Source organism: Oryzias latipes, chromosome 10 (genome assembly GCF_053564925.1).
Source record: "Oryzias latipes strain Hd-rR chromosome 10, Olatipes_Hd-rR_3.1".
Classification (NCBI taxonomy): Eukaryota; Metazoa; Chordata; class Actinopteri; order Beloniformes; family Adrianichthyidae; genus Oryzias; species Oryzias latipes.
The window spans coordinates 32,363,627-32,391,606 of record NC_136246.1 but is presented as its reverse complement, the minus strand read 5'-3'; the positions used below and the strand labels follow the sequence as shown (position 1 = coordinate 32,391,606).

Here is a 27,980-nt window from a genome sequence, read left to right as displayed (position 1 = left end):
AACAACCTCAATGTCGTTCATTAGGTTTTTATTTTTGGAGGCAAATCACTGAATATATGTACTTTATACAGTATATGAGGAGCACATCTCTACAGTTTCATAATGTAAACATCTCTGAAGAGAAATGTATTCAGTTTAAAAGGAAGCCATAGTCTTCTGTTTTAAACTCTTTACATCAAGTAAAATATAATTTATAACATCAGGTACTTTAGCTTCTATGAAACTAGATTTTAACAATTCAAAAATACTGAAATGCCTTTATCTCCACATTCTCAACACATATGAAATCACACAACAGAAGAAAAAAAAACACCATTTACAGACATCCAAACTAAGTGGCATATAAATAAAAAGAAAAAAAAAGCAACAAAAAAACCCCAACGTATGTAAAAATATAAAATCTCACTAGCAGTATTTACCTTCTTTTGTTTTTACCAAAAACTAAGTTAAAAAATGAAAAATCGTTTGTGAAATTGATAGTCATTAGATGTACAGACAATTAATCAAACACATTGAAAAGTAAAAAAAAAACAAAACAAAGTATGCCCTTTATGTTTACCCCAAAACAACACGCACTCACAAAGATGTGACCCGGTGGATGGGATGACGCGTGGACCGCAGACGCCCCCCCCTGGGGTTGGTTCCACAACGACGGGTGTCCAAAGCCGACAAACAGCCAGTGAGAAAAACAAACGTTTTTGTGAGCAAAGACCCTGGAAACATCCATAAAGCTGAATCTGAAGAGCCTCCGAGTTTTTTTGTTTTTTTTTGGTCATTGCCTGTTCAGAACGGTTTTCCTGCCATTTTTCATTTCTGTCGAATGAAGAGAGGAAAGAAAAGTATTGCATTTTGATGAAAGAATTCCCTTTGGAAGGTTACTTTACTCTATTCTTTTCTTTTTCCTTCATTTTTTTTTGATTGGTTGTCTGGCGGTCTTCAAACCAACCGCACAGACGGTGGCGGTCATGGATGTGTTCTTCAACACGCAGGAGAATGATCAACACCAACGTTTTCTATAAGAAAGTATATAATCATCTAGATATCTACACAAACACACAAATATATATTCATATATATGTATATACTTTTAATATGGCTATTGAAAACTTTTTTGTTGTTGAAATTACGTCAGTAATTATTCCATAATAAACCAGGCTGAATTGGAAAGGAGTTGAACAGTAATAATAAAAGCTAGTGGTGGCTTTTATTCCCCCCGAAAAAGATTGTTAAGGCTCGCCATGATGAAAATATTGTAGATGCAATTCACCTCCAGGCCAGCGGAGGCGACCTCACAGGCACAGAGGAGGCGCTGCAGAAATCCAAGCACACCCTGAAAACCGTCCTCAAAGCGTACGCCTCATCAAAAAGATGCACATTTATAATAACAGCCTTATGATGGTCACATTTAAATCATTCTGACGAAATAAAAAGTGCAAAAACATTTGTTAAAATCTCCCTGATGTGGAGTAAAACTGCTATAAAAGTTTCCTTTTTCAGGAAATTCAAAAACATGTCGGGAAAATCCCTTTTTCACACACTGATCTGGCAGATCCCCCCCCTTATGGTAAAACTATTTGTGTGATATTAACGTTTGATCAGAATTATTTCGGCTTGACAGATGTGCAAAACCTCCCAAAAACCCAGAGTTGTGTTTCATTTTGGCGCGGGAGCAGAGGTGAGGGACGCTGGGATTTCTGCAGCGGTGACCTCAGCTCACGGGGTCAAACCGACAACCACTCGCCGCCTTTCCTCCTTCCTGGCTGTTCTTCAATTTAAGTGCAGAAAGCAATTCAAACCAAACCTGTGCACCATCAAAATGTGGCGATAACGTGGCTCAAAGGCTTTCGATGAGAATATTACTGGAGATATTTCATCTGTGCAATATTATTATAAGTGTGTTTGTATTTACTGACCACATTCTTGCTGTATTTTTTTTCTTTTTGGTTAATGGCAGTCTACGTACAGTACAGCAGCCCACTGAATCGCACCAGCCTACTCTCCCTATTATTACCTCGGTTTACAGAAAGGCTGTCTTAAGAGTAGATATTGCATCTGAAATTGCTTCTTTAAGAAAAAAGAAAAAAAAATCAATATTTCATGGAACAGAACAGAACGAAAACTTCAAGTGTGATCGTCTAAAGGGATTCTTTTCGGACTTTTTTGTTCGCTCGGCTGATTTCCCTTTAACTGCCTCCCTGAACTCCACAAAAGTTAAATAACGACCGATCAGAAATCCTAACCCACTGTGACCCGCCATCATTAAAAAGAAACAAACGCACAATACATTTTGTTTACAATGAGGCATAGTGCTATGTACACATTATATATCCATATATTAAATGTTCTTTTTTAGTATGTAAACCAGCACATTCTCTCACTTTTTAGTAGTATACATACTAAGCACAAATCCTCATTCAGCTGTTTGTTTCAGTGCCCCTCCCCTTCGATCAGTATGTATAGCACTAAAGTGTTTCTCAGTTAGTTTTGGACATCAGTGAACTCCTCTTCTTTTAGTTTAAGCACTGAATAAGGCGCATTTGTACTTAGTGTGCGTTCCTAAAAAAGTCTAAGGAGAATCAAGTGATGTAAACATTCAATTTTTTTGTGTGTGTTGATTAGATAAAGACGAAGAAGAGGGAGGGACTATCAGTGGAGGACAGCAGGTCTTAAAGAGTAAAAGTTTGGGGAACAGGAAGTTGGGCTGCTTTTGGACAAAGGTGTCCAGGAGAGGAGGGGACGAGCGCCGGCAGTGGGGTTGGCCGGGGCTCCGCCCCTCGCTGACCTGCAGGCGTCGGCAGCGTCCAACTGGAAACACGAGACGAAGACGAGACACTCAGCAACACGAGGACGAACGGTCGACACTCCAAGACATGGACGCGCTATAGGCCGCTATGAGGCAGGCTGCGAGCAGGAGACCGTGTCCTTCACAAGGAGACCAACGATCGAACGAACTGCTCATCGGGAAACCCAGAAGAAAAAAAAAACACGACGACGGACTCAGAGAAGAGCGGCGTTCAGGAAAACAGAAACAGAGGGAGCCAGGATGGATGTGAGGTAGAGATGCTCATCTGGTACAGTATGGTACCATCTGGTACTCCTCAGACCACAGATCTGAGTCTCAGTCAACAGATTTCTTCAACGCTTCGCCTTTCCCTGGCTCTGTTATCAGTGGCGGCTCGCTGCCACCACAATGGCAGGCTTTGGAGGCTCTCTCCCTTATTTGAAGCCTGTTGCTACCGGCTGCCGCCAGGATGTTCATTAGGGGGAAACGAGGCTATTTTCAATTCCGGCAGATCGGACGGCGGATCACCAAACAAAAGCACCGGAAAGCTCTCCGGTCTTCAGACAAGCAGAGATGTGGGGAAACACGATGGTTACATTCAGCTTCTCAAATACATTCCAACAGATTCTTCCTCCAGGTTCGCCCCAACACTTTAGTGGATGTGTGCTTTTAAACGCAAAGTCGAGCTTATCCCCACACCATCCGATCCGCTCGCGTCTGCTTTGCTGGCGTAGGTCCATCCATCACTCATAAACGCTGTCTGACAGACGGTTGTGACTAAAGTTCCTTAAATGTTTCAGGGAATTCCCAATAATCCATTATGTTTTCTCTGATAAAGACGTTTTAGGAATCAAATTTCTCTGACTGCAGATGTTTCAGTCGTGTCTCTAAACGTTCGTAATTTAAAATTCGAGTCATAATTGAAACGAAAGTGAGAATAACTTGCGAGTGTTTGACATTAACCCTGAAACGCCGGAGGATTCTTTGAACTACCGTAACTGCATGAAGTGTTCACGCAATCAACATAAACTAGATAGGAGCTGCTTCTCCCTTCGTCAGAATCTGTTGGCCTTATGTCAACTGCGTCAACGGTCGAAGAGATCCAGTAGTTAGCAGACAGCTCCGGTGTTAAAGCGTTAAGTTATAGCTAATTCAAACACAGATCTCACAAGTTGTCGTTTTAGTTTGTGATATCTGGGTAAAGGGGAGAACTCACTGTCATCTGCATAGAATCAAACATTTGCTTTGCTGTCAAACTCAGAACCAGAAACATTAACAACTCTGTTTTTAGAAATAACATATTAAATAATTAACTTTCACTCACAACTGTCTCTGTAGCTGTAAACAACCAGGCTAATCATTTACAACCACCTTCTAATCAGTTTTTGGGTTCTAATGATGCCCAATTAAACAGTAAAAGTTGAACCTGTCCAATCCTCATCTTAAGGATGTCCAACATGGCTCTAAGGCTAAAGAACCTTTGTTCAGATGAGGAAATTTTATATTTTTTCACATCAGCCTTCAAACATAAAGGTGGAAGTCTCAAGTACCTCCCATGCGGAACGCCAGAGCTAAGTGGCCCTTTTCTTGTCTTTGTTAGGTTGTAAAAATGAAAGCTACGGCTTTCCAGAAACCGTGTTGTTCATCACCGAAAGCGCCGGTTCAACAGAGCCTGTGGCAGCCGGTAGCAGAGACCTCGGTAGTCACAATGGCAGAGTTAGAAAGACAGGAGAGTTTTAGGGGAAAAACGGAGGACAGAAGAGACATTTACCTCCTTACAGTGCATAGATCAAAAAAGGAAGCACTACAATTAGAACAAAGAAAAAAAACATGATTTTTTTTCTTCATCTTAAGTTTGTAAACTTTGTCAGTCATCCGTTGATTAAATGTTATATCTGTCCTTAACACACACACAGTAGTTTTTAAAACTTAAAACACCCACAATTTTTGCTAGAACAAAGCAGTTTTTTTTTTCTGGTTTTACGACCAGACAAGCGAAGGTTCACCGCTCGCAACAGGAAACAGGAAGGTTTGCTCTTTTTAACTTTTTTCCTGGTTTTTACAAAACAAACAGAACAAAGAGCACGCACACGCAGGAACACACGCCACAACGACCAACGCGGGGTAACAAGGATCTGCTACAGGTCTCTCACGCCCGTTCTTTCAAGGCAGGGCGCCATACGCACAGGAAGCAGCTCTTCAGTGGAGAACGGGGTACAGTTTGTGTACCATTTCAAGTTCAGTTTCTCTTCTGTCGTCTCATAACCTCTCCCAGCGACTCCCTCTTTTTTTTAAGCAGTATCCTCCGGTGAGCGAAGCTTAAAAAACAAGGTCCTGTTACTTTATTCCAATGGTAAAAATGTAAACATTTTGCAAGGTTGTCCTGCTTGGAGGTACTGAGAAGCCGGCCCAGCTGCACACCCCGGTGGTCGGAGGGCTGCTGCTGCAGTTTACTAAGGCTGGCCAGTCTGCGGCGCTGTGCAGTCAACGGTGCAGGGACTTCTGAGCCTCCTTCAGCAAAGTGTCAAAGTCCAGTGCATCGTACTTACTCTTGACCGGGCCGGGACCCGCCTCATCTGAAGCAAAAACACAAAGTCGTTGGCTTTCCTGCACAACAGCACATTTCAGTGTTTCAGAAGTCCTTCTGAGTCACGCCCCTAACTGCGTCCGGCCCGCCGTGGACCAGTACGGTCCTGCCGCAGATCGGTACTTGTCACTTTCTACGAATATATTTAAAAAAAATTCTGTTTGTAGACTTTGCTCATTCATTTATTTTTCCAAAAGAGTCGTGTGTTTGAGTGCAGAAAAAAATGAGAACAAATCCACCCCCATAGGAGCAGATCAACAGCTGTGTTCTATGTGTTTTATAGCTATAATCTTTTGGTCATTGACTGTAACTGAGAGCTGGACTGAGCGAGTGTGACGTCATCCACAGAAAAAGGTTTATGTCCACCTCCAACCACATGAAGTCAATACGGGCGCCGCCATGTTGGAGCCAGACGTCATCAGGAAGCAGTGATTGGTCGGGAGTGAGCTCGTTGGAAGGCCACACCCCCTACCACTTCAAAGTAGGGAATACAAAGTCTGTCAAACCTTTTGAACTTTGGGGGCCAGCAGGCTCCGCCTACCTTTATTGAGGCATCTGAGTGGTCAGTTTATAGCTTTAATGTTGTTCCTCACCTTATTAGAGACCTCACCACATACACTGTTTAAAAAGCACCTAAAAACTGGTTCATTTTGATGGCTGCCCGTCCTTGTCGGATCTGTCACCACATTTGTTTTTATGTTTCTCACTGTGTGCATGTTTTACGTATTTTAAATGATTGTTTATTGTACATGTATATTTTCTATTAATGTATGTAATTCATGCTTTGAAGTTTTTAGGTGGATGATTTTAACACCTGTCCGGGGACCACAGATGAAAAATAGCCTTTGGGCTAATTCTGGCGCATTGCAGCCATGCTTTTAATGTGCACCGTCCCTGTTAAATAAATGTATACATAAATAAAATAATAGTTTGAAATACAAAAAAATGTAATTAAAAAATGAGGAATATCGAGAAGATGCTAAAAAAAAAAACAGGTATAAGATCAAGACTGGGTATTCTGACCAATAGAACCATATGTTTGGAACGCCAAGGGGGAGGAGTCACTCAGTCCAGTTCTCAGATACAGTTAATGGTTTCAAACACCAGAATTCTAATCAGTCTTTGGTCGTCACGGTGCATCAAAAAATGTAAAACATCTTGAACAACGACAGCATTAACATGGCCAAACTTTGGTGCAAATGTCCCAACAGACTCCGCCCACTAACAAAGCAGGGATGTTCGCTTTAGTGTTTTTATGTTAGATGAAAGTGTTTGGAGCCCAAATCTTCACATAATAGACTTGAATCAGGCGTCTCTAGAGTAGATTTTAAAGTTCGAGCTGAAGTTTGATCATCCCTGATCTGGGAATTATGGTAAAGACGCGGCAGACCTGACAGACTTCTGCTGTTTAGCAGCGGCTCCTGTGGATCTGTCTGCTTGTGTTTCTTACCCAGGTCGATGTAGCGCTTCCTCGTCAGTCTCCGCAGACCTGCAGGACTGCTCTGGAACACGGCCTCCCTTTCCTTCCGGTGTCTTTGAGTCGCAGACTGACGAATTTTTATCACCCCACAGCGCTCCCTGCAGGCAGACGGGGAGGGACGCAGACACACGGTCAGATCACGTACATCCAGAAAAGACAGAAAGTTTTGATTCTGTGGCAGTCTGGTCACTAAACTCCAACCAAACACACCTGAAGCTACAAAAACACAAGGACATCCTCAGGATCCACCACACGCTCTTATTTGGGTTTGTCTGCAGCAAAAGGAGGCCAGATTTATTAAATTTAGCTTTTTTAATTAATTAGTCGCCATGGGGATTTCTCTGCTGCATAAATGAGCCGTCATGACTGCTAAGGAGCCGCGGCCTAGAGACCGATTACAGCTCTGGCGTGGCTGCATCGGTCAAGGTCAACGCTGCGATACAAGCTAACGCACCTGCAGACAAAAACAAAGTCCTTTCTGGTGATTTCCAAACAGCCCTGCACCTCCTCCACAGCGGTCACTTACTCGTTGCAGATGATGACTTTGCAGTCTTCTGTGCTGCCAAAAACCTGGAAGCGTTTCCTCAGCATGTTTTGGGTCACGCTGCTGGGCAGGTTGTGGATGTAAAACACCTGGCAGTTGTCCTGGCAACGAGAAAACCACGGTAACAGTCAGTCAGAATGAGGCAGAGGAATGGAGGAAGTGTTAGACTGTTTGCTTCAGTCTGCAAAAATCCGTTTTGGGTCTAAACATAAAAGTCTGACCCAGTCAGCGAAAAGAAAGAATCCTGCAGAATGTGGGTTTTCTGTACCTCGTCAGACTCGGCTTTGCTTCGCGGTTTGTCGTCGGGACACGTCTCCGAGTTCTCGCTAAAAGAGAGGAGGAGACAGAAGGGAGCGTGAGGACAGGCTGTGACTGAGGGAAGACGTGAAACAAGAGAGGACTAAACCAAACGGTTCTAACATTTATGAACATTTACATTTATTTAACATTTACATGACCTGCTCTAATGAAAAAATAGTGTTTTGAACGTGTTTTTTTTTGATGATGGGGAACAAAATTACATGTCTGAGTATTTCTTTAGTGCACACTGGAGCAGTGGTTAGCCCTCTTGCTTGTCTGCAAGAAAGGGGATCTGAAACAGAAACCAACGGGGGACCTTTCTGTGTGGAGTTGGCATGTTCTCCCCGTGCATGCGTGGGTTTTCTCCCACCGTCCTAAAACATGCTTGTAGGTTAATTAGTGACTCTAAATTGTCCATAGGTGTGAATGTGAGATTGCATGGGTGTCTGATGTGTGGCCCTGCTGTCCAGGACGTCCACTGCCTTCCCCCACGCATGGTCGGGATAGGCCCCAGCAGCCCCGTGACCCCGTAAGGGGCAAATAACGGCTTTAGAAGATGAATGGATGAGTGTGTCTGTATTTAAATTGTTGTAAATCTGGAGCAGATAAAAAAAAATGTCATGGATGTAGAAAATACGTTGGGCGGGCAACAAGCTCCCTGCTCCGCCCCCACAATGTAAAGGGGAAGGGGGGCACCAACAGTCCCACCCACAACTCAGAGGTGATTTTTTAATGAACTCCCGCCGCTCTGGAGAAACTATGTCCTAGAATAAACTTTTTATTTTTATTTTATTTTGACCAAAAACGACATCATCATTAGAAAACCACTGGGAACGCTTTGACAACAGTAAACCGGAGGTTTGAGTTTTGTTCCTTACTTCTGGACTTTTTCTTTCTCCTAAACGTCCAAAAGGCATCAGACTATTGCTGCTGATGCCTTTTCTTTCTTCCGGACGTCGGAACGTTTCTTGACCGCACGCTGTAGCACTACAACCACACAGACGGGTCCAATTCAAGGGGAAAATGACAGAGAATCGGTCTATCCTGCTGTAATCTGACATATTCATCCTACTAAATATTGAATTGATATCTTAATGTCTGCACTCAAATTTACTTTACAATCCGCTTTTCATAAAAGTCTGGAGATTTAAGTACATAAATATTTACACGTCAAATAATGATTTATCTATAGATGCATCTGTATTGGAGCTGATCGTTTTAAAGTAGCTCAAATGTGGGGAAAGTGTGCCCCGGCCCCGTTTTATGGCGTCAGATGAAGCCGTTTTTTTTCCCTAAATCATTCAAAATGAAGGGAAATCAGCCTTTTTTTCTCCCTAAAATCTACTCCTGCTGCATTTTTGCCCCCCATCGCAACACGTTTACCAACTGAATACTTCCACGCCACGCTCCGGTGCACGCCGCTGTCGCACAGATTGACTGCTGAACATGTTAGGCGTCAGGGACGTGAGCTGCGGCTCCAGCACCGCCTTCTGTCCGCCTCACCTGGAGTCCGTCTTGCTGGAGGGGGAGTCCGGACACACGTCAAGGATGGGGGATGGGGAGCGGGAGGCAGACAAGCACTCCGCCTCCTCCTCGGACGCTGGCGGCGTTGCGTCCGCTGTCTGGCAGTCCGCCTGCGGAGTCGTCGACGTCGTCTGCTCCTGCGCCACCTCAGTCATCTCCATCCTTTCCTCCTCCTCGCCGTTCTTGCTGTTTTCCTCGAATCCCTGAAGCTCCGCCTCTTTTTCAGCAGGGCTGTCCTCCTGTGTTTGCAACACTGCGCCAAGAATGGCGGCATTCCGCTCGTGGCTGTCCCCGAGGTTCAGTGCACAGTAGTCGTGGTCGCACAGGCTGCGCTGGATGTCCCCCCCGCCTGCCTGGCCCATGCGCCGCAGCTGAGCGTACAGCTCCGTCTGTTCGGGCAGCTTTCGCTGGTGGTGGGGGCGGCTCAGCCAGCCCCTCACCCCGGCGGAGGTGTTGGGGTTTGAAGGCGGGTAGGCGGACTCGCTGCCGCTGTCGCCGCCGCCGCTCTTTCCCCCGTCCGTGGGCTTGAAGGGCTCATCCTCGACAGATTTGTGGGGTGGGGTGGTGGGAGGGGTGAGGCCTGGGTGGGGGTGAAAACACATGAAGGAAGTGTTTATGTTGCAACCATGGATGTCGCCAAATCCCAGAGAACCATCTTTAATGTCTGCAGTTTGATGTATGGATGATGTAAACATCAAACTACTTCCTGTTAACGTCTGGAATATTTTGGGTTTACATGTTTGTATCTGGACAGGCCCCGCCCCCTTTTGACTACCATCTACACCTGACAGTAATGACCCCCTACTTCTGTTATCGTCTAACTTCCTGTCTTTAGCACTCTTAGCCCCTCCCCCATCTCCAACATCCTACTTTATTATTCTCTCTTCTTGTTTTCTGTCTAGTCCAACAACAAAAAAGTAGACAACCATAATGAAGAAATGAAGACATTTTAGCCTCAAATACAGAAGGGGTTTATTAAGATATACCCCTTGTGATTCATAACTCCTATTGTTAAAATAAAATATGCCCAACACAAGAGGCTTTCAGCTCTGGTGTGTTTGCTCAGCCACTGGACAAGTTAAAAAATATATAAATATATATATATTTTTTTTATTTTACCTGCTGTCCCACAGAGGTCCACGCTGAGGGTCTGCTCAAAAGACTTGCTGCTGTAGTGCGACTCCCTGGAGGGAAAACATAGAAGGCTTCGTCATGAGGGAACATGAAGGACTTAAGCAACAAATGTGAGACTTTATTTATGTAACCTTTATAAGCCACTTATAAACACGAATCAGCTGATTCTGACAGAGAAATGCTGCTTTTTGAACTCGCTTTGCACCACATTACTAATGTAACATGTTGCATAACGGCGCTTTTCTCTGCCATGGAACAGCTGATGGGGCGGCAGTGGCTCGGGCGGTAGACATGGGTGCCCAATGACGACATTGGTAGTCGGCGGTTCGATCCCCGCTCCCCCCAGCCGCCTGTCGTTGTGTCCTTGGACAAGACACTTCCCCCTCCCTGCCTCCAGTGCAGCTGTGTGTGTACGAATGTATCAGTGATGGTCAGAGGGGCCGTAGGCGCAAACGGGCAGCCACATCATCAAGTATGAATGAATAATGGACACATTGTAAACGCGCAGATAAATCTAATCCATCATTGTTATTATTATTTATGTGGAATGCGTGACCGAATGCCAGACCAAAGAATGTCGACACTGGAACTGAAGCTCTGGGGTTAAAGGGTTGGTATGATGGGATTTTATTCGGTGCTGGTACCAAACGGTACCTTTGAAACAGTTCTGGTAGCTGAACGGGGCTCCAAAATTTAAAAAAACTATCTTCATTCCACAAACCGGCTCCAAGGAAAATGGTGTTTTTGATGCCTTAAACAGATGTTGCTACATTTTTCTCACAATGGAGGACGTTTCTAAAGACAATTAAGATCAAATTAGCATTTCTGGGTATTTCTTGATTCAAATGAATCAGTAGCAGAAATGCTGTTGGAAAAAGAATTGTAGTCGGTACTTAGGAAATTTGCTGGGCGGGGCCAAAAGCTCCCTGCACTGCAAACACAGATTCCCTAGAAATAAGAAATACGTTTTCTGTCACTGAGGACAAAAAGAGTCTGCCATTGTTTGCTATTGAAACACTTTCTTTATGAGTTTGCCTTTCAGGAGCCTGATTTAGATTCAGGGTCAGGTTCAGGGTCTCTGTCATCTTTTGGGGATTTTTCCAACTCATTACTTTGCTTTTGAAACTGCAACCTAATTACTATTTTCACTGTTGGCTGAATAAATCCTTGAAAACCACCGTTTTAGGGCTTAATGAAGCTCAGTTAGGCCTTTAAGGAGACAAACTCACCCTGTGGACTTGGAGTTGAGCGGCAGACACAGACAGGATCGCTTCTCTGGAAAAACAACAAAACTCTGGTTAAGGAGGAAGGGAAACATTTGTTAAACAGACGTTGGTGTAGATAGGACTACAGGTACAGGTACAGACTACAGATAGGAAAAGCTGTGTGAGTGTCGTGTGAACTCCTCTGACCGTGGCAGCAGGGTTTGGTCGTCTCTGAAGCGGCGCTCCCGTCACCGAACCGTCGCTGCTCCTGCTGCGGCTCCGTCGTGGTAACTGCTCCTGCTTGGGTTGGCAGAAGCTTTTCTCCTGGCTGCTGCTCATCTTTCTCCTCCCTGTCCTTCCACTCCTCTTCCCTCAGCCATCCGGGCTGCGACCTCTTAGCGAAGCGACTGGGGAAAGACGCCAGACGCCGAGAGCGCCGAACGGAGAAGGAGCCGCTGGTTTCTGCCGGCTCCTCCAGGCTCTGTGGTGGTGCAGAGTTCCTCCTCTCAGGAGAAGAAGAGTTTTTGCAAAGCTCAGACTTTGGGTGGGTGGAGCCGGAGGGCTGGGCCGGGCCGGAGGGGGACGCGCCCCTGTTGGGGGCGTGTTGGTGGGAGTATGGCGGGCTGTGCAGTCTGTAAGGCTGGCTCACATCGAAAGAGCAGTTCTGCTGCAGGAGCTCACGCAGGAGGGAGCCGGCCTTCACCTCCCTCTGCCTCGCAAAAGGAAGCCTCCGGGGGCCGCCGCTGTTTGTCCCGCTCCCACCAGTGACGGCGGCTCTGCTGTGAGAGTTTGTGGGGGCGGGGCGCGCTGCCTCCGGCTTGGCCCGGGGCCGGGGCGGGTCCCTGCGCTCCCAGCCCTGCTGCTTGCGCACGGGCAGGCAGTACGTATGCATGTAGGTGATCAGCTCCACCACCGAGTGCAGTTCCTTCTCCGAGCTGAACTGAGGCTTTGCGGGCTCAGCGGGGGCGGCAGCCGCCGTCGCGGCGGCGGCTTCCACCTCGCTGCCGGAGGACTCCTCCTCTTCTTCCTCCGACTCGCTGTCCTCGTCCTCCTCCGTGTCGGCAGCCTGGTTGTCCTCCATGTCTTGGGCAGTGGTCAGGTGGCGGTGCAGCTCTATGCACAGGCGTCCTGCCGGGCGCACCACCCGCGGCTTCCGATCCGGAGGGAGGTCGCTCTGCGGATGAAGAGAGGCAAACTTCAGAACCAAAACTTGAAAATGTCCACAGTTTGTTTGTTACTTTTTGCACGTTTTTGAGAAAGAAAAAAAAGGGTTTTCCTCTGTTAAAGATACAACAGATTATCTATTTATTTGAATTATAAATACATTTAGTTCCAATCTTCTGGTGGACATTTAGGAAAACAGCTTAGAAGACTGAAAGAAGTAGAAATGTACAGTTTTTTTTGGAAGCTACAGCGACTTCAAGCTAATGAGTACAAAGTAATCCAGAGTAATTAGGCTACATGTATTTCAATCAAAAAGGGTCCAACCTTTGAACCCTGAGGGACACCAAGTGTGAACCAAGGCCCGACAGTTCAGGAAGGTCAAATAAACTTTGAGCACATCTGTCAAAAGCACTTGAAGATCTAAAGCCGCAGGACGCATCCAGCCCCCCTAATCATTTCTAATGATTTATTTATTGTAGCTCGCACTAGGAATATATTTTAGTAAAGTTAGAGTAAGGAGGCTGGGAGATGAGCTAGCATGAAGTGTTGCTTTATGTCTGGACCACACAACGTTATACATCAGGAGGGTGTGGCTCATCCTCCTCTTCCTCCCTCTCACCCATGGTGAAGAAAGAAATAAACATGACAGGATAAAGTAACTAGAGTAAAAGAGCCATAGAGATAAAAACCCACACTTAAAGATAGGCCTATTTTTCTTAAATAGGTTTTAAAGATTAATATTTCGTTTTAGTCTGTTCAATAAATGTAAAAAGGTGTGTTTTGGATTTTGCCCCTTTGTGCGACTGAGTTTGAAACCCCCAATCTAAGGAAAAAACTAATTTGATCATTGAAAAAAAACAACAAAAAAAGCTTAAAGATTATGAAAAACATGTTCAAACTAAGAGATATTTGCTTATAGATACAAGTTTAAAGATTTATTTAATTATTTTATGAATAAGGATAAAAAGACATTTCTAAAAAGGAAACATTTAATTTAATCCTTTTTTTTTTAAATGATAAAAACAAAAACGACTAAATCCAAAGAAATATCCATCAACACATTGATTATTCTAACTTTGGAAAAATACAGTATTTGGTAAAAGAAGACATATTTCATATCTTCACATCCACAGGTAAATGATGCCATTGTAATTATTCCTAATCATAAATAGGCCTATTTGTCCCTTAACATACAACATATGACAAATATTCAATCTATGGAATAGATTTGTTCAAAAGAATTGAATTATTGGCTTGAAAGGTTGTGAGAAAATATATCTAACGCAACTTTTGCATTTGCACCATGAGCTGTCTTCTCGTCATGAAAGGTGCTATATAAATAAAATTAATTTAATTTAATTTAATTTATTGTTTAACTGAAACCTCAATTATTGTGACCATTTTCTGCTATCATGGCAGAGAAAAAACATATTTTGTTTCTTTTGACTGAAATGAGCGTTTGTTTAATAAAAATAAAAACAATCGGGGATTTCTACCTTTTAGCGACAAACATTGTATTTATTGAGAATGCTTGATAAATAAATAAACGTCTATCATCCGGCTCCTCTGGTGGATCAGGAAACGCATCTTCCAGCTTCGCGATGATTGAAAATGGCTGATTTTATTCATACATGGAACCCATTTATGATCCACCGTCACCCTGTCGGCTTTTCCCGTCCACATCTCCGCCATCTGCCGCGGCAAAGCGCCGCCGCTGTGGCGGTGAGGTTAGGAGGGGCCTGCGGTGGCGGAGGCGCGCTGGGATTATCCTTAACCGCTTCCTGCTGCAGGATTTTCTGTCCTCAGCCCTAAAGCCAAAGTCTGGATGACGGTGCGCTTGTATAAGACAAATGATGCTGTTGGAATCAGTGACCACTTGAAGCACAATGCTAGCAGCTCTCCAATTACTGCTAAATCATACAGCAGGAGCCGCTGTTAACGTCCCCTCTTCCCCCCACGCCACATTCATCACCGTCTGACGGGGAAGATTTTCATCTGAAATGAAGCTTCTTCTATCAGGAAAACAAAATAAAACCATGGACTGAAGCTGATGGAGGTTCCGATCAATCTTCTGACTCAATAAGAGACCCGAGGTTCACCACAAGGTTTTGTTTTTTTCTAAATACAATCATTATTTCACATTGGATACACAACTATAATCCTCTAAAAGTGAACATCCTTTTACATTTCCCTCAAAGAAAATCCCAAATATTTACAGACACCTCATATAATAACTGTCTGACTGTAGGTCTGTGTCCTTCTCAATGATCAACAGCAGTGTTGACTTCAATCCCAAAGAGTTGGTTGTCCGTCTTTGATACAAAGTGAATATGCGTTGATAAACAATTTGAACATGAACTAATGAATTTAGATGTTTGTTTGTTGATCCACATTTATTGATCATAGTTAACGGTGAATATGTGTTCAATCAAAGCCATCTAGAAATCTACTTGTGGACTTAGTTTCTTTGAAACATCGTCTGGTGAAAACCAAGCGGTGAGAGGGAATCTTTCCTCTGAAATGACGTTGAGCTCAGAGACCAGCTGGTTAGTCGCTGTACACCACCCGCTGCAGGTAAAAACTAAATGGCGTTTACTTATTTGGCCCTTTTTCCACCTTCCTTGACGGCCCAAAGCGCTTTACAGTCACAGACCCAATCACACACTGATGGCGGCTCAGCTGACGAACACTGGCGCCAACCTTCCACCAGACACAAGGTGGGGTTCAGTGTCTTGCCCAAGGACACTTCGACACATGGGCGGGCAAGGCGGGAGCCAAACCTTCCTATCAGAGAACGAGCGCCCTACTACTGCACCACAGCTGCCCCATGGGCGAGCCTGGACAAAGCCTCACACCGAGTAAGAAATTAAAATTAAAAAAACATTTGAAATGTCAAAAATTACTAGATTAAAGTGCTACTACTTGATTTAATATTTCTTTCTTCCATAAGTGACGGTGATATAGCAGGATAATTCCCTTCCATGTGTCTGTTCTCAGAAATGAATGGACTTGGCAGAAGCTCTGCTTTCTGTTGGACGGCTCACGCCTCCGTGTCCTTCATTCCTTCCTGATTAAGAACAGAAACCATCATTGAACGTAAGTACCTGTAACACCCACTGATCAGTCAACCCAGGTGATAACCACAGCCTGCCGTTTTTTTTTTTTAGCCAATCAGAATCATTTAAACCACTTGGTTTCTCCAAAAACTGCAGGCATTCACATGGATCTGGAGAGCAGAGGCTGGGAAACCGAAAGACAGCGCAGAAGCCTCGGAGCTTCACGAAGCCCTGATGATGATGATGATGATGATGATGATGATGATGATGATGATGATGATGATGATGCAGGTCTGCTTATGCTGAGACGGAAACGTACAAATACTTTATAGATCTACTTAAAGTCACATTAGAATGAAGTGTTTCATGTTTTGAAGACTCTTCTTTAAAGCACACGTGGGAATAAACATCGACCGTTTAGGTAATGTTTTTGGTCTTTGTTTCGGTAAAGACTCAATCCCCACACATAGATCAATTAAATGGTTATTATGGGATGTCACTTTCTCAAAGGCTGTTGTTTGAAACCCAAATGAAACTTTGGACATCAAGCTTATTATCATTGGGGCAAAACCCCGCCTCTCCATGATGTCATAGTACTCAGCAGAAGCATCTTAAAAGTCCTGTGATGAAGTGGGAGGGGCTTTAGAGGTCGACTGTTATAAACCAGAGCGGGCACGCCGGCCGTGCTGCGTAAGCACGCACTGATGACAGGGCTGCGTTCGCTCTCCGCTGCTGACCAGAGGAACAGTCGGAGTGGGAGGAGCCTGTTTCCATTGTAATCAGATCCATCAAAAGCAGTTATAGTTTTACAACTCTACTAGAAATGTTTAGAATATTTCATAACTGAACAGTAGATATGTAGACGGGAGAAAAGGATCCAAACACCTTTTCAAAGTAAAAGCACGGATGCTGCCTGCAGACTGAGGTCCTTCTACACACGGGACTCACTTCAGCCGTATAGATGTAGACGTATAGATGGGAGGGACGAGGCTTTGCCCAGCGAATCCAGACTCACTGTAGGAGAAAACGATGACTGACCTTCGTAAGGGGTCTGACCGGGCGGAGTCGCAGGCTTCTGTTGCCGTAGCGATGGCTGTGGGGTCCATCTTTGTGGACATCGATTCCCGTGGGGGCATTGGGAGGAGTCAGCAGCAGCTTCTTTAACTGTCCAAAAAAGAAATCACAGTTAGACTTGGTCAGAAAAAAAAAAAAAGACATTTGTGATCAAGTTTCCGAAAAAATGAGACAAGACTTTGATTCTGCAGGATGTTCCACTTCAAAAGGTGAGTTTGGTCTGTAACGATCATCACAGGAACACTTGATTGTAAAGAATTTATTAGTTTAATGGAGCAGAATAACTAGTGCTGGGTTCACCTCAATACTTTGTGATGTAACTCTGGCTGGTAAAGACAGAGGTCAAAGGTTTCCTGTAGGTTCTCCAGGGTTCCTGTGTTTCTCCTCTTTCACCTCTTCATCTCCACGTTTCTCCTCTGTCTGCATCTTTGCCCTAAATCCAAATGTCAGATCCGTTTGGTCGAAACGCCTTCCTGCAACTTCCCAACCTTTCAGGAGTTTCTTTCTAAATCTGTGTATTCCTGTGTGGAGCTTCGATGCGGCCTATCGGCTGTCAGGCATCAGCTTAGCCAGAAAATCCCCCCTCTAAGCTCTGCAGCCTCGGCAAAAGAAAATGAGGCATCCGATCCAGATGTGATAGAATGATGATTGGATTTGGAGGGAGGTTGGAGGTCCGGAGCTTTTGGGAGTTGAGATCCTATTTCCCTCTCAGACAAATTCATTTAATGATAAATATAAATTAAGACATTTGCCTCCTAATGGAAGCCGGTTTTAAGACCCCAGCCTTCTAACTGCCCCTCTACAGCCCATTAAAGGCCGTTTCTGACACATTTAAGCAGCAGGAAGACTGAAAAGTCCCACACCTGAGTGTCTGACGCTGCAGTCACACCTGTTTACCCCCCATTAAACCCAAAATCTTTTAGTTTCTTCCATCAATCTGAACACTGGGGGGACACTGCAGATCTGGATGTGTTTCCTTTAGGAGGTGTATTACGTATTAAAGGTCTCACACTTCAAAAGAATACATGCGTCATTACACAACGTCATACCAACACATACATCATTAAAACCTACATGATTGCGGAGTTGAAGACATAGCTGTCCTCGGGAACCATTGGGGGTTTAACCCCCCCAATTCCAACCTCTTAACAATAACCTTTGCATTGGGTCCTATTTTTAGAGTCTTTGGTATGACTTGACCATGGATTTGAACCCACAACCTTCCAGTCTCAGGGCAGACACTCCACAACTAGGCAAATGAGTTGATCCAGTAGAGCTAACCGCTGCAGAATGACGGGTTTTTTACTGTCCACCGTGACTTTGTGCAACGTCTGTCCTGTAAAGCTTTGATGGGAAGCAGGACCAGCCCCAAACATGTTATCTGTGTCGACCAGCTGAGGGGACAGAGGCCGCCATCGCTAATGGGGCCACGATGGCCCTCAGTGGGAAAGCCCGGCTGGGAGCGTGTGATGATGCTCCTCTAAGAGTCCCATTGAGGGGAATGAAGAGCCGACTGAAGGTTTGTGTCTGTGAGAAGCACGGAAACTCTTTGGCAGCGTGGGGGCCCCTCGCACAGCCCACGCCGCTCTTGTTCCTCGCTCTACTCCACTCTGGACGCCTTCCAGGACTCTCCTCGGATCATCAATGGAGGCCTTGTTCTGCAGCGGAGCGCGCTCGCGGACACCAGCACGGAGCGAGCGGCACACGGGAAAAACAACAAGGAGGTGCAAACATAAAGATGCAGGTTAATCATGTTGCGTGATATTGAATTCTGACAGAGAAACAGCGGGAAGAAAATAGCGACGACAACAACTCATCATTGTGTCTACACAAAAAGGTTTCTCCTCACAACGTGAGCAATCACGCCGGCCTGCAGGGACGCCAACTTCATCCAAACCCTGACAGTTAAGATTACAAAAGACAATTTTCATTTTTATTCAACCTAACAAGCAGCAACACGTCATTTTTTGACATTATGCTTTAGTCTAACAACAACAGAGACACAATACAGACCGGGTTCTGCATAGCATGTAGGGGCGGAGCCAATCGGTTCACCTGAATCTAACATCCTAACTTACCCTGAGAAACCTGAACAACGAGGCGTCATGAAAACGACGCTAGATGGTTTTCTATCTGAGACCTTTTTTAGCCGGTGAAGATCTGGGTCGACCAGAAAAGACTTGGATCCCAGAAGGTTTTCTAAAGGAAACACCAAGCCGAGCAGAGTTTCTACAAATAATACATTCAGATATTTAGCTAATTTCTGTTTGATTCTAACGTTTTATTGAACTCTTGCAGTTTTTTCCTAAATTATTCTGCTTTCAAAGTGTGTTTCACTCCTAAATGGTTATTTAGAGACTATGTCTGTTTGAAAATCCCTTTGCTAGTTGTGTTGGTTGGAAGGTGCCCCTCCTCTCAAACACATAAGCTGAGGAGGTCACGTGAAGAACTTCCCACCAGTAGAGGGCGGCACTGCCCTGATGAGTGACGGCGGTCATGTGACGGTGAACCACTCCGCTGATAGAAGCACACAGACGTCTGGCAGCTTCAGCGCAGTAAAGAGCGTAATGCTATTAGTCCGGGCTTTTCTGTGAGAGTGGACGTGAATGTCAGCCTTCTATTTTTACCCACTCAGAGTGGAAACAGTCAGGATGACCAGATTTAAACGTGGTTCATGGAAATACTCTGCTTCCTGTCCGAGCTCCAAGACATCAGAGGTGGATTTACATCGGAAAAATACGATGAAGCTCCATTTAAAAACTGTGATTTAGCAGACGTGTCACTCACACACAAACACCTCCGCTCAAAAACGGGATCCAAAACGGATGGAGCACAACGGACTCTTCAGTGCCTGAAGACCATTGGGGGCGGGGCAACAAAAAGCGGCGTCGGCTCCTTCGGCGACCTGCTGCTCCTCGTTTGACCCAGGCTGAGTGAGGCCGGGCTGGGCTGCAGGAACAACTCATTAACTGCCCTCGCGTCTGCACACGCTGGTGGATACCGGAGAAATGAGGCGGCGGGGGTCATGTGGGCAGCAGCGCCTCACAACACCCCAGTAGAGACGAAAGCATCTGCGGGGGGTGGGGGGTTGACCTCTGCGTCCTGCTGAGCGGCCCTTCTGGACTGAAAACAACACCTTCACGGCGTTTCTGCCACAGCATAAACAGCGCAGTCATCACCATGGAGACGGGGGCTGACTTTCTCCATCCAGATGCATCCTTTCTTCTGAAACTGCTCCAGCTAAAAATGTGCAAACGCTCCGGACCAAATGAAGCGGAACCGGTCCAAATCAAACCAAATACACCCTTAGATCCTCCAGAGTAACTCAGCGCTTCATCACAGCGAGACTTTTCTCAATGTGAGGTTGGACTGCAGGTGAGTCCACAGGTCTGCTGACTCATTCATGAGTCGTCACAAAGACCATGGCTTCACACTTGGAGGGATGACGAGAACAGGTTTTTCACTGCCCCCACCATCAGATGAGTTCAGTCCCGACCACAAAGGAAAGTCCAGCATCAGAACAACAGGATGGAGCCACTGGGTCCTAAAGACGCAGATACTTTTAAAAGAAAGACATGTATTCTTCACTGCAGGAGGTTCCTGGAGCTCCGTGTTTCTCAGCAACAAACCTTCATTTTTAAAAGTCCACAAATCTTCACTGAGACACTTGTTTTCAGTGCAGTTGAGTGAGTAATTGGGGGCTCTGAGCTGCTCTGTGAATATTTACGCTGCAGGTATTCAGCTCCAGCGTGATCCGCGAGGCCTAAACAGGGGCTTCTTTGTGCTTTCCAAGTGCTCCAGAAAAAAACTGCAAGCAGATCTGTTTTAAATGAAATTTAAGTAAATTAGGCTACTGAGGTTAAATTTAACCTGACAAGAGCAATAAAGCCACATTACAGGCCTTTTAAGTCAGTTATTGCAGCAAAATTGCTTCAGCGCCGTCGCTTTAGGCAAATTGCTTCCTGCTTCAATTAAGCCTCGGTGTCGCGCCCCGGCCGGCATTCTTCTGACAGCACAGCAAACAGCATGGAAAGAGAGCCCCAATGTTCTCTGTCAAGAACAACAATTGGTTGTTCCTGCGTGATGAGATGGGGCTGGGGGGCTCAGGTGCAGCCGAGGGCTGATAACAGGGGAAGCCAGCACACTGACATAAAAACAGGGTCTGTTCTTGTTCAGAGAACGACAAAAAGAGCCGTAGGAGGAATCCAGCATCCGGGGTGAAAGAGAGAAAGGACAAGCTGGAAAAAGAACACGCTAACAGAGGAAGTCCTCTTTACCCAAGAGGACTTTGACTGGATTTATTGTCTAATCCTTTAATCTGGAGATTTTCTGATTTCAATAAAGGAAAACGGTTGGAGTGGAAGACAAATGTTACCACCTAATCATTGTGATTATACATTTACATGGATGGATGGATGGATGGATGGTAGTTAACCCTTGTTCTATCTTAGATGACCCCCCCCCCCCTTCCATTGAGGTGTTCTCCCTACCATGACAAAGGTGGATAAAGGTGGAAAGATTTCATGTAATCCATGGACACCAGTGAAGATCACAAATCATTGAAGAAAAAAGGTTCAGAGCACTGTCTAGTGGGTCTAGATGACCCAACTCCCAATGTTAAAGTGCCTAGGATAGCACAAGGGTTACATGTGTAGTTAGAAGAATGGATGAAAGAATAGACGAATGGTAGTTGGATGGATAAATGGACCATTGGTTGGTTGGTTAAATAAGTGGATGGATGGATGATGTGTAGACAGATGGACGGTTGCTGGGTCTGTTAAATTGATGAAAAGACAGATGGATGGATGGATGATGGATGGATGATGGATGGTGGGTTGACAGGCAGTTGCTTGGTTTGTCAAATTGATAAAGGCAAAATTTAAGGCAGGCAGGTCAGAAGATAGGAGGTGTTTTTTCACAAGGTTTTAGTTCTGAAACACAACAAACAGACTTGGCCTTTGACCTCTGAGTAATAGCCACGCCCACATGACGTTTACAGTTTCTGCTGATTTGCCAGATCTTTGTTAAAACCGAATAGACTTCCTTGACATTTCCAGTCGAATCAGTTACATGTGATGATCCTTCAGCCTAAAACCTCTAAATGACCTTTATACTGTAGTTTGCAGTTTTTCAGATGGAACAGAAGTCTAGAAGTGCACTGAGAAGCTGACTCCTCCCCCTGAAAGGCGTTTCCATGAAACACCTCAGAAAATCCTTCCAATTTGTGATGAAACCACGTCAAGTCAAAACAGAGGAGAAGGCGAAAGCGTCCTCGTCTTACCAGAGAAGGGTCCTCGGTCTCAGCCCCCTGAGACTGACTGATGCCCTCGGCGCCGAGAGGAAGACTGTCCTCGTCTTCCTCCTCTTGACTAGGCTCCTCCTCCAGAGCGGGGAAAACGGAGAGCCCGCCCACCTCGGCATCGACCATGCCGTCCAGACTGTCCGTGAGTGCGGCGAGCAGAGCCGCATGCTCTTCTTCTATCTACAGAAGACAGGAAGCGTGAAGGAACTTCAGTCCACATGGAAACAGATCAAGTTCAAATCCAAAGACTTGATGAAGAACTCCAGCAAAACCACATCAATACATTTAAATATACATACGGCCTGCTGGAAGTAAACCATTTTCTATGGATGACATCACTCAGTCCAGTTGTCTGATATAGTCAATGAAACTGACTCATGGTTCATCCCAGCAACACAAAAGCTGCACAGGATTCAAGTCTTTGTGGTAAATATAATAATAACAATAATGGATTAGATTTATCTGCACTTTTCCAGGCGCTTACGATGTGGCCATTACTCATTCACTCCTCATTCATACTTGGTGATGTCAGAGACGATCGCGGCTACGGTCCCGGGACATTCATACACATTCACACACCAGTGGAGCCACACTGGAGGGAATCGAACCGCCGACCTGCTCACTGCCACTGCTCGCACCAGCACCTGGGGTAAAGAATGGTTGCTGGGTAAAACTGGAAAAGCATAAAAACCGTGTGAACATGATCATGAGGCACAGATATCTCCCATGAACGCATCACTTTCCTCCAGAAGTAAAACGTAGCGTTGTCCATTCTCAGCAGGAATAAACATCCACTCCAGCCGGCCGGATGTGCAGATGATCCTGAGCTAATGGATGAAGCTGTACATCATCCAAACCCTAAAAACTGGGTGTTGTTGACAACAGCTCGTGTTTTTCCAGCTGCTTCATGTGACCTAAGCAGATTTTTAGCAGCTGCAGTGGTCCAGTTCATCATGCTGGAAAACATGTATGTGGGTCACATGCGACCGGGTCTGCTCTCTCTCAGCTAGAGAGAGATTTAGGAACTGTTGAGAAAGTCAACGGACCTGTTTAACTGGGTTTGGTTGGTCTTCAAAGCATAACGGTTGGCTTTGTTAAAGCTCAAACACTTGAGACACAAGATTGATCCAGAAACGTCCCAGACGCAGCGAGAAGCTGCCAAACGGGACGTTTTGAAGCAACCAGACAAGTCTTTGAAGTGTTCTGACTCCGCCCTCTTCCGTACTCTGGTCATTGATAACTCGCTTTACCAGTTTATGGATCTTAACTTTGAAGCAAGAGTCTATGGAGAGCCTCAGGTGACAAAAGAATGATAATAAAATAAAATGTTTTTACTAATTTTAAACAAAATAAATCTGGTCAAATATGTAGTTGAAACATCAAATTATTAAAAGAAAAAAAATCAAACAGAAATTCCCAGAAATGGTATTTTTCCACCAACTTTGGTCATCTCGGTTATTTTTAGAACTGTGAACTTTATTCTATTAATTTTTATTAATCTATTAATTAAAGAAAGTAGGAAAGTAAATTACATTTATTTAGCATTTATATTTATTTTAAAATAAACCAGAACTCCTCATCACCTTTCTAAAAAACCATGAAATTAAGAATTCCTAAATGATATTGTCCCTTATAAGCAATTATTTAATCTATTGTTAAAATCTATTTTACAATCATTACTTTTAAAGCTGAAAATGACTTGAAATGAACAAATCAACCAAATCAATTGGTCAATTAATAATTTGAATTTAACTGGCATTACAAACAATTCATGCTTACAAATGTAAATGTCATTAAACAACGAGCGATTGATTATAATGCTGAACAATACTTTCCTTCCTCTACCGACAGCCAACGTCTTCTCTCTGCGGAATTCACCAAGCGTTGGATTGTTCACCCACTAATAGGGAACGTGAGCTGGGTTTAGACCGTCATGAGACAGGTTAGTTTTACCCTACTGATGATGTGTTGTTGCAATGGTAATGCAATGGTCTCTCTGAATTTGTCAATTACTCTGATCTCCTTCCTAACTCACTTGTTTGTCTTGCAACTATGGGATTATTGATCAGCATGGAGTCGCACTGGCCTCTTATTGGTTTAGAAATACCTACATTGGGTTGATGGATTAGGCCTCTGGATTGGTTTAGTGAGGAGCCGACAGCCTGGATGAGCAGCTGGAAGCTTGAAAACGGTCCCATTTGCAGAAAATATGTATTATCTTCCATTTGAATCCCACATGTGCTCTTTTTTTGCAGCACACGGGGGCTGAATGCTGTGGAGGAGCTGCCATCTAGCTGAGAGCACAGTCTGGTGAGGAGCTGATAGTGCCACCGGTCGACAGGAAGCCCCAAACTTTCATTCATCCGTCTCCCTTTTATCCTCCAGCTTCAACCGTCACTTTGAATGTCTTCGGTCTCCTTCTCTGCACCGGATGCAGCCTCCAAAAAGCTGAGACCGTCAATAGAACGGAGCTGTTGATGGTTCAACACCTGAGCCAGAGGCGGCGACGGTCCCGGTCTCTGAAGCTGCTCACTTTAGTGTCTTTAGCTTTTACAGTTTCCAACGAACAAAAACAACTTTTATTTTTGAAACTATCGCCTGATTTTTGCAGCTGTAATGTGAAAGTCTGAAAATGACGTAATAAAACACACTAAAGGTCAACTCCTGTTTGGCCAATTTCTAAGTAAAAATTAGAGGGAAAAAAAAAGGAGACCACTTTAGAGGCGGTCACGACTTCAGGAGCCCTGATGGAAGAACCGACAGAGGAACGTCTGATCGTTTTAGAGACCACACCAACATTTGGATCCTCTGTCAGATGTGTTTCTCTGCTATGCATTCATTTTACTTTAGAGGGAAGCTGTGAACTCCCTGAAAAACGTTTTTTGCAGCGTTTGTCATCAAAGCTTAAATTTGAGCACTGTTCTAGAAACTATTTTGTAAAAAAACACAAACAGAACCGCTGACAGAGCGCTTCCCTGCCAGAGTCCAGCATGCACTGGGAACGGGTTCCGCTTACTGCCAGAAATACAAACCAAACTCTGGCTGCATGGAGACCTGACGGCCCTCGGTTGGGGGCCCTGAACTCCAGATTCCCAGAGCCCAGATTCACAGAACACCACGAGGGACAGGACCGGACGTTTTGGATGGTTGACCTCTAATGAACCCTCTGTGTGAGGCGACCAGCTGATCTGTTTCTCCGGGTTCTTCTTCTTAGAACTCCTTACAATATCAATTCATTTGGTTTTTTAACCACACAGCTGTCATCATCTAACCATTCAGAGATGTTACCTAATCATATTAGCTAGCACAGAGGATTGAAGGACAATATTTTCATTTGTTTCTAATTGAATTTACTAATTACAATTTACCAGAAAGATGGAGAGCAAGAAAGTAAAAAAAAAGCATTTACAAATAACAATTATTAGAGTTTTTATTGTAATAATGGAGGTTTTATAAGAACTAACCTTTGCAATTTGATATTTTTCCCCTCTAGTCTCCAAGGGTAAATGAAGTCTTTCTATGCAAAAGCGATCGATAGCTTCCAACGGAGGATTAAATTCTGATGTGCTTCTGTAAATAATTGCCACCCTGACGGGCAGCAGAGACAGAGATGCATCCGTCTCTCCATCCGTCTATTCTTAACTCCTGTTTCAAACCGGATCCAGCCCAACAGTCTGCGCCGCTGCGGGGGTCCGATCAATGAAATACCAGTTCAGGTAGGGTACGGCAAAAGAAGGGAGGAAGGTGGGAAACTCTGAACCATCAGAGGAGATCCAAGAGGTCAGGACAAACAAGCTGAGAGCCAATCAGATTTAAGCTGACAGGTCTGCGGGGCCACATCTGCGGGGCCATGCCTGGGCCACGCCTGGGTCACGCCTGGGCCACGCCTGGGCCACGCCTGGGCCACGCCTGGGCCACGCCTGAACGGTCATGAATGAAAGGCTTCAGTGGAACCAAAATCCGCCGTTAACAAATCTTTACGTTTTCATTTGTCTGATGATTTTCATTTTTCTCTGAAAACAAAGTTTGCAACACCCATCAATTACTGTATCCATGGATATCAAAAAGCAGGATTTAACCCCCAGATTTGAAAATGGGTGTGCCCTTGGGCAAAACACCAAAGAAGACTAAAGCTAAATGTCCTTGACTGTAAAGAGGTGAGCTGACATTAGTTTATGGAGGTAAACATGTGTTTCTGACTTGGGAAACTCTTGGCTATACGCTTCTGAGAATGGTTGCTATAGTAACTCATCTCACAGAAGGCGGTGTTGGTGACTGTGGTGACAAAATTCCAGCCCTTCATCTGCAAAACAATGGAAACAAAAGCCATGTTTCACATTGATGCTGCCCAGACGAACCCTTTTTTTAAGTATAAAAGTGGACCTGAGAGAGAACCCTGTGGAACACCGAAAACAATTCAGGAACGCAACCAGGAACGATGGGATGGATAAACGTCCCGTCAAACGCTGCAATGGAGTCTGCCACAAAATGACAGAGCAGTTTTGGTGCTGAATCACTCCACACGTGTCGTTCTGCACATGTGCAATCTGCAGAAATAAACTGAAGTGAAGGCAGAGAAAACTGGAACAGACAAAACAAAGAGCCAGACCCCGGAGAGCGGCGTTTACCAAAACAGGATGACGAGATACGGAACAGGTCTATGTAGAGAACCGTTGACTTAACACCCCCCCTACCCCCACACATAAAAACATTAGCTTTCAGAATAAACCACACTTCCTGTTGACGTGCACATTTCTGTAAGCCACGTGCCATCAAAAACTCTGCCTGCCTTCCCATCATGCTCTGCTTTATCTCCTCGTTGTCTTATCCTCTTTAATTGACCTGAATTTACCTCTCAGACGATCAGTTCTCCAGAAATATTCTCTGATGTTCTAAAATGACACCACACTGAAAAAAACTGAACCCCAATAGAGGATTTTTATTTAGAAAAAAAGGTTAAAGGTTGTGGAATTCTTGACATATTTCTAGCAGGCCTGCTTTAGCAGTGCGGATTTCTCTGAGCTAACTCAGAAAACACAGGTGTCCGCAGCCTTTAGGGGTCTTTGCTGGCCCCTGTGGAGGCGTAAGTGGTGGGCCGCCTCCATCATCATGTTGCAGACGAGATAAGCGGGAATTACTGTCCTGGCTGAGCTCTCCGAGGCGTGCTGCATGTCTCCGTCTCAGCTCTGGGATCAGGTGAACGATCAGAGTTCGGAAAGAAGGCTTTTGCTTTCATAAATGAGACCCGGATGGATCCGTTTACTGCTCCTCTGTGCAAAACCAACTGATGGTTGGAGCATCTGGTCGGGAAGTTTCCATACGAGGAAATGCCTGGAGGCAGACGCAGGAATCACATCCCTGTGGATTTGGGGAGACTTCGAGTCCCTTTGGAATAGTTGTAAAAGTGTTTGGATAGGAGGCGGTCCAGACTCAGACTGCTGCCTCTGCTGACCGTTTGGAGGACATCTCCTCAACCAAAACTCAGTTTCTGTTTTGGGCTTTGTAAACCACCAAGGTTTTGACAAACGCAGAAAATAATCCTGTCTTCCACCCCACAGCTGGAGCTGGAATCTCACCTCGAAGAGCTCGTCTGCTGCGCTGTACCGGACGGAGGCGGGGGACATGCCTGCCGGCTGGTCGTTGCACCACTGCAGCTCGCTGAGGCAGTTGACGCTGTCGAAGTCACTGGTGTCCAGCTGGGAGAGGTCGATGTCCGAGAAGTCCGTGTCCAAGCGGTCCGAACACACCTCCTCCTCCCCATACTGAAGACGGAAACAGAGAGGGAAAGTTCACCTCGGGTAAACATCGACATGAAAGCAGAGTTTCCA

At 45.0% G+C, this 27,980-nt stretch overlaps 1 protein-coding gene and 1 long non-coding RNA gene across 3 annotated transcripts in view; one reads left to right on the top strand and one right to left on the bottom strand.

Annotated features, from left to right (window-relative positions):
• Window positions 1-11: 11 nt before the first annotated feature.
• Window positions 12-27,980, bottom strand: part of ppargc1b (peroxisome proliferator-activated receptor gamma, coactivator 1 beta) — a 151,776-nt gene continuing 123,807 nt past the window's right edge. For both annotated transcript variants that reach the window (XM_078954421.1, XM_023959396.2), the window contains 11 exons: window positions 27,729-27,914; window positions 22,132-22,332; window positions 16,815-16,940; window positions 11,764-12,730; window positions 11,581-11,626; window positions 10,337-10,401; window positions 9,197-9,797; window positions 7,662-7,719; window positions 7,376-7,494; window positions 6,820-6,947; window positions 12-5,358 (listed from right to left, as the gene is read on the bottom strand). In XM_078954421.1, coding sequence (XP_078810547.1) covers window positions 5,267-5,358; window positions 6,820-6,947; window positions 7,376-7,494; window positions 7,662-7,719; window positions 9,197-9,797; window positions 10,337-10,401; window positions 11,581-11,626; window positions 11,764-12,730; window positions 16,815-16,940; window positions 22,132-22,332; window positions 27,729-27,914 — 2,589 coding nt within the window. In that variant the 3' untranslated portion in view covers window positions 12-5,266. The remainder of the gene's footprint in view (window positions 5,359-6,819; window positions 6,948-7,375; window positions 7,495-7,661; window positions 7,720-9,196; window positions 9,798-10,336; window positions 10,402-11,580; window positions 11,627-11,763; window positions 12,731-16,814; window positions 16,941-22,131; window positions 22,333-27,728; window positions 27,915-27,980) is intronic.
• Window positions 22,453-24,674, top strand: LOC111948042 (uncharacterized). The gene is made up of 4 exons (XR_002874033.2): window positions 22,453-22,578; window positions 24,004-24,094; window positions 24,408-24,462; window positions 24,538-24,674. It is a non-coding gene; the product is annotated as an uncharacterized LOC111948042 (long non-coding RNA).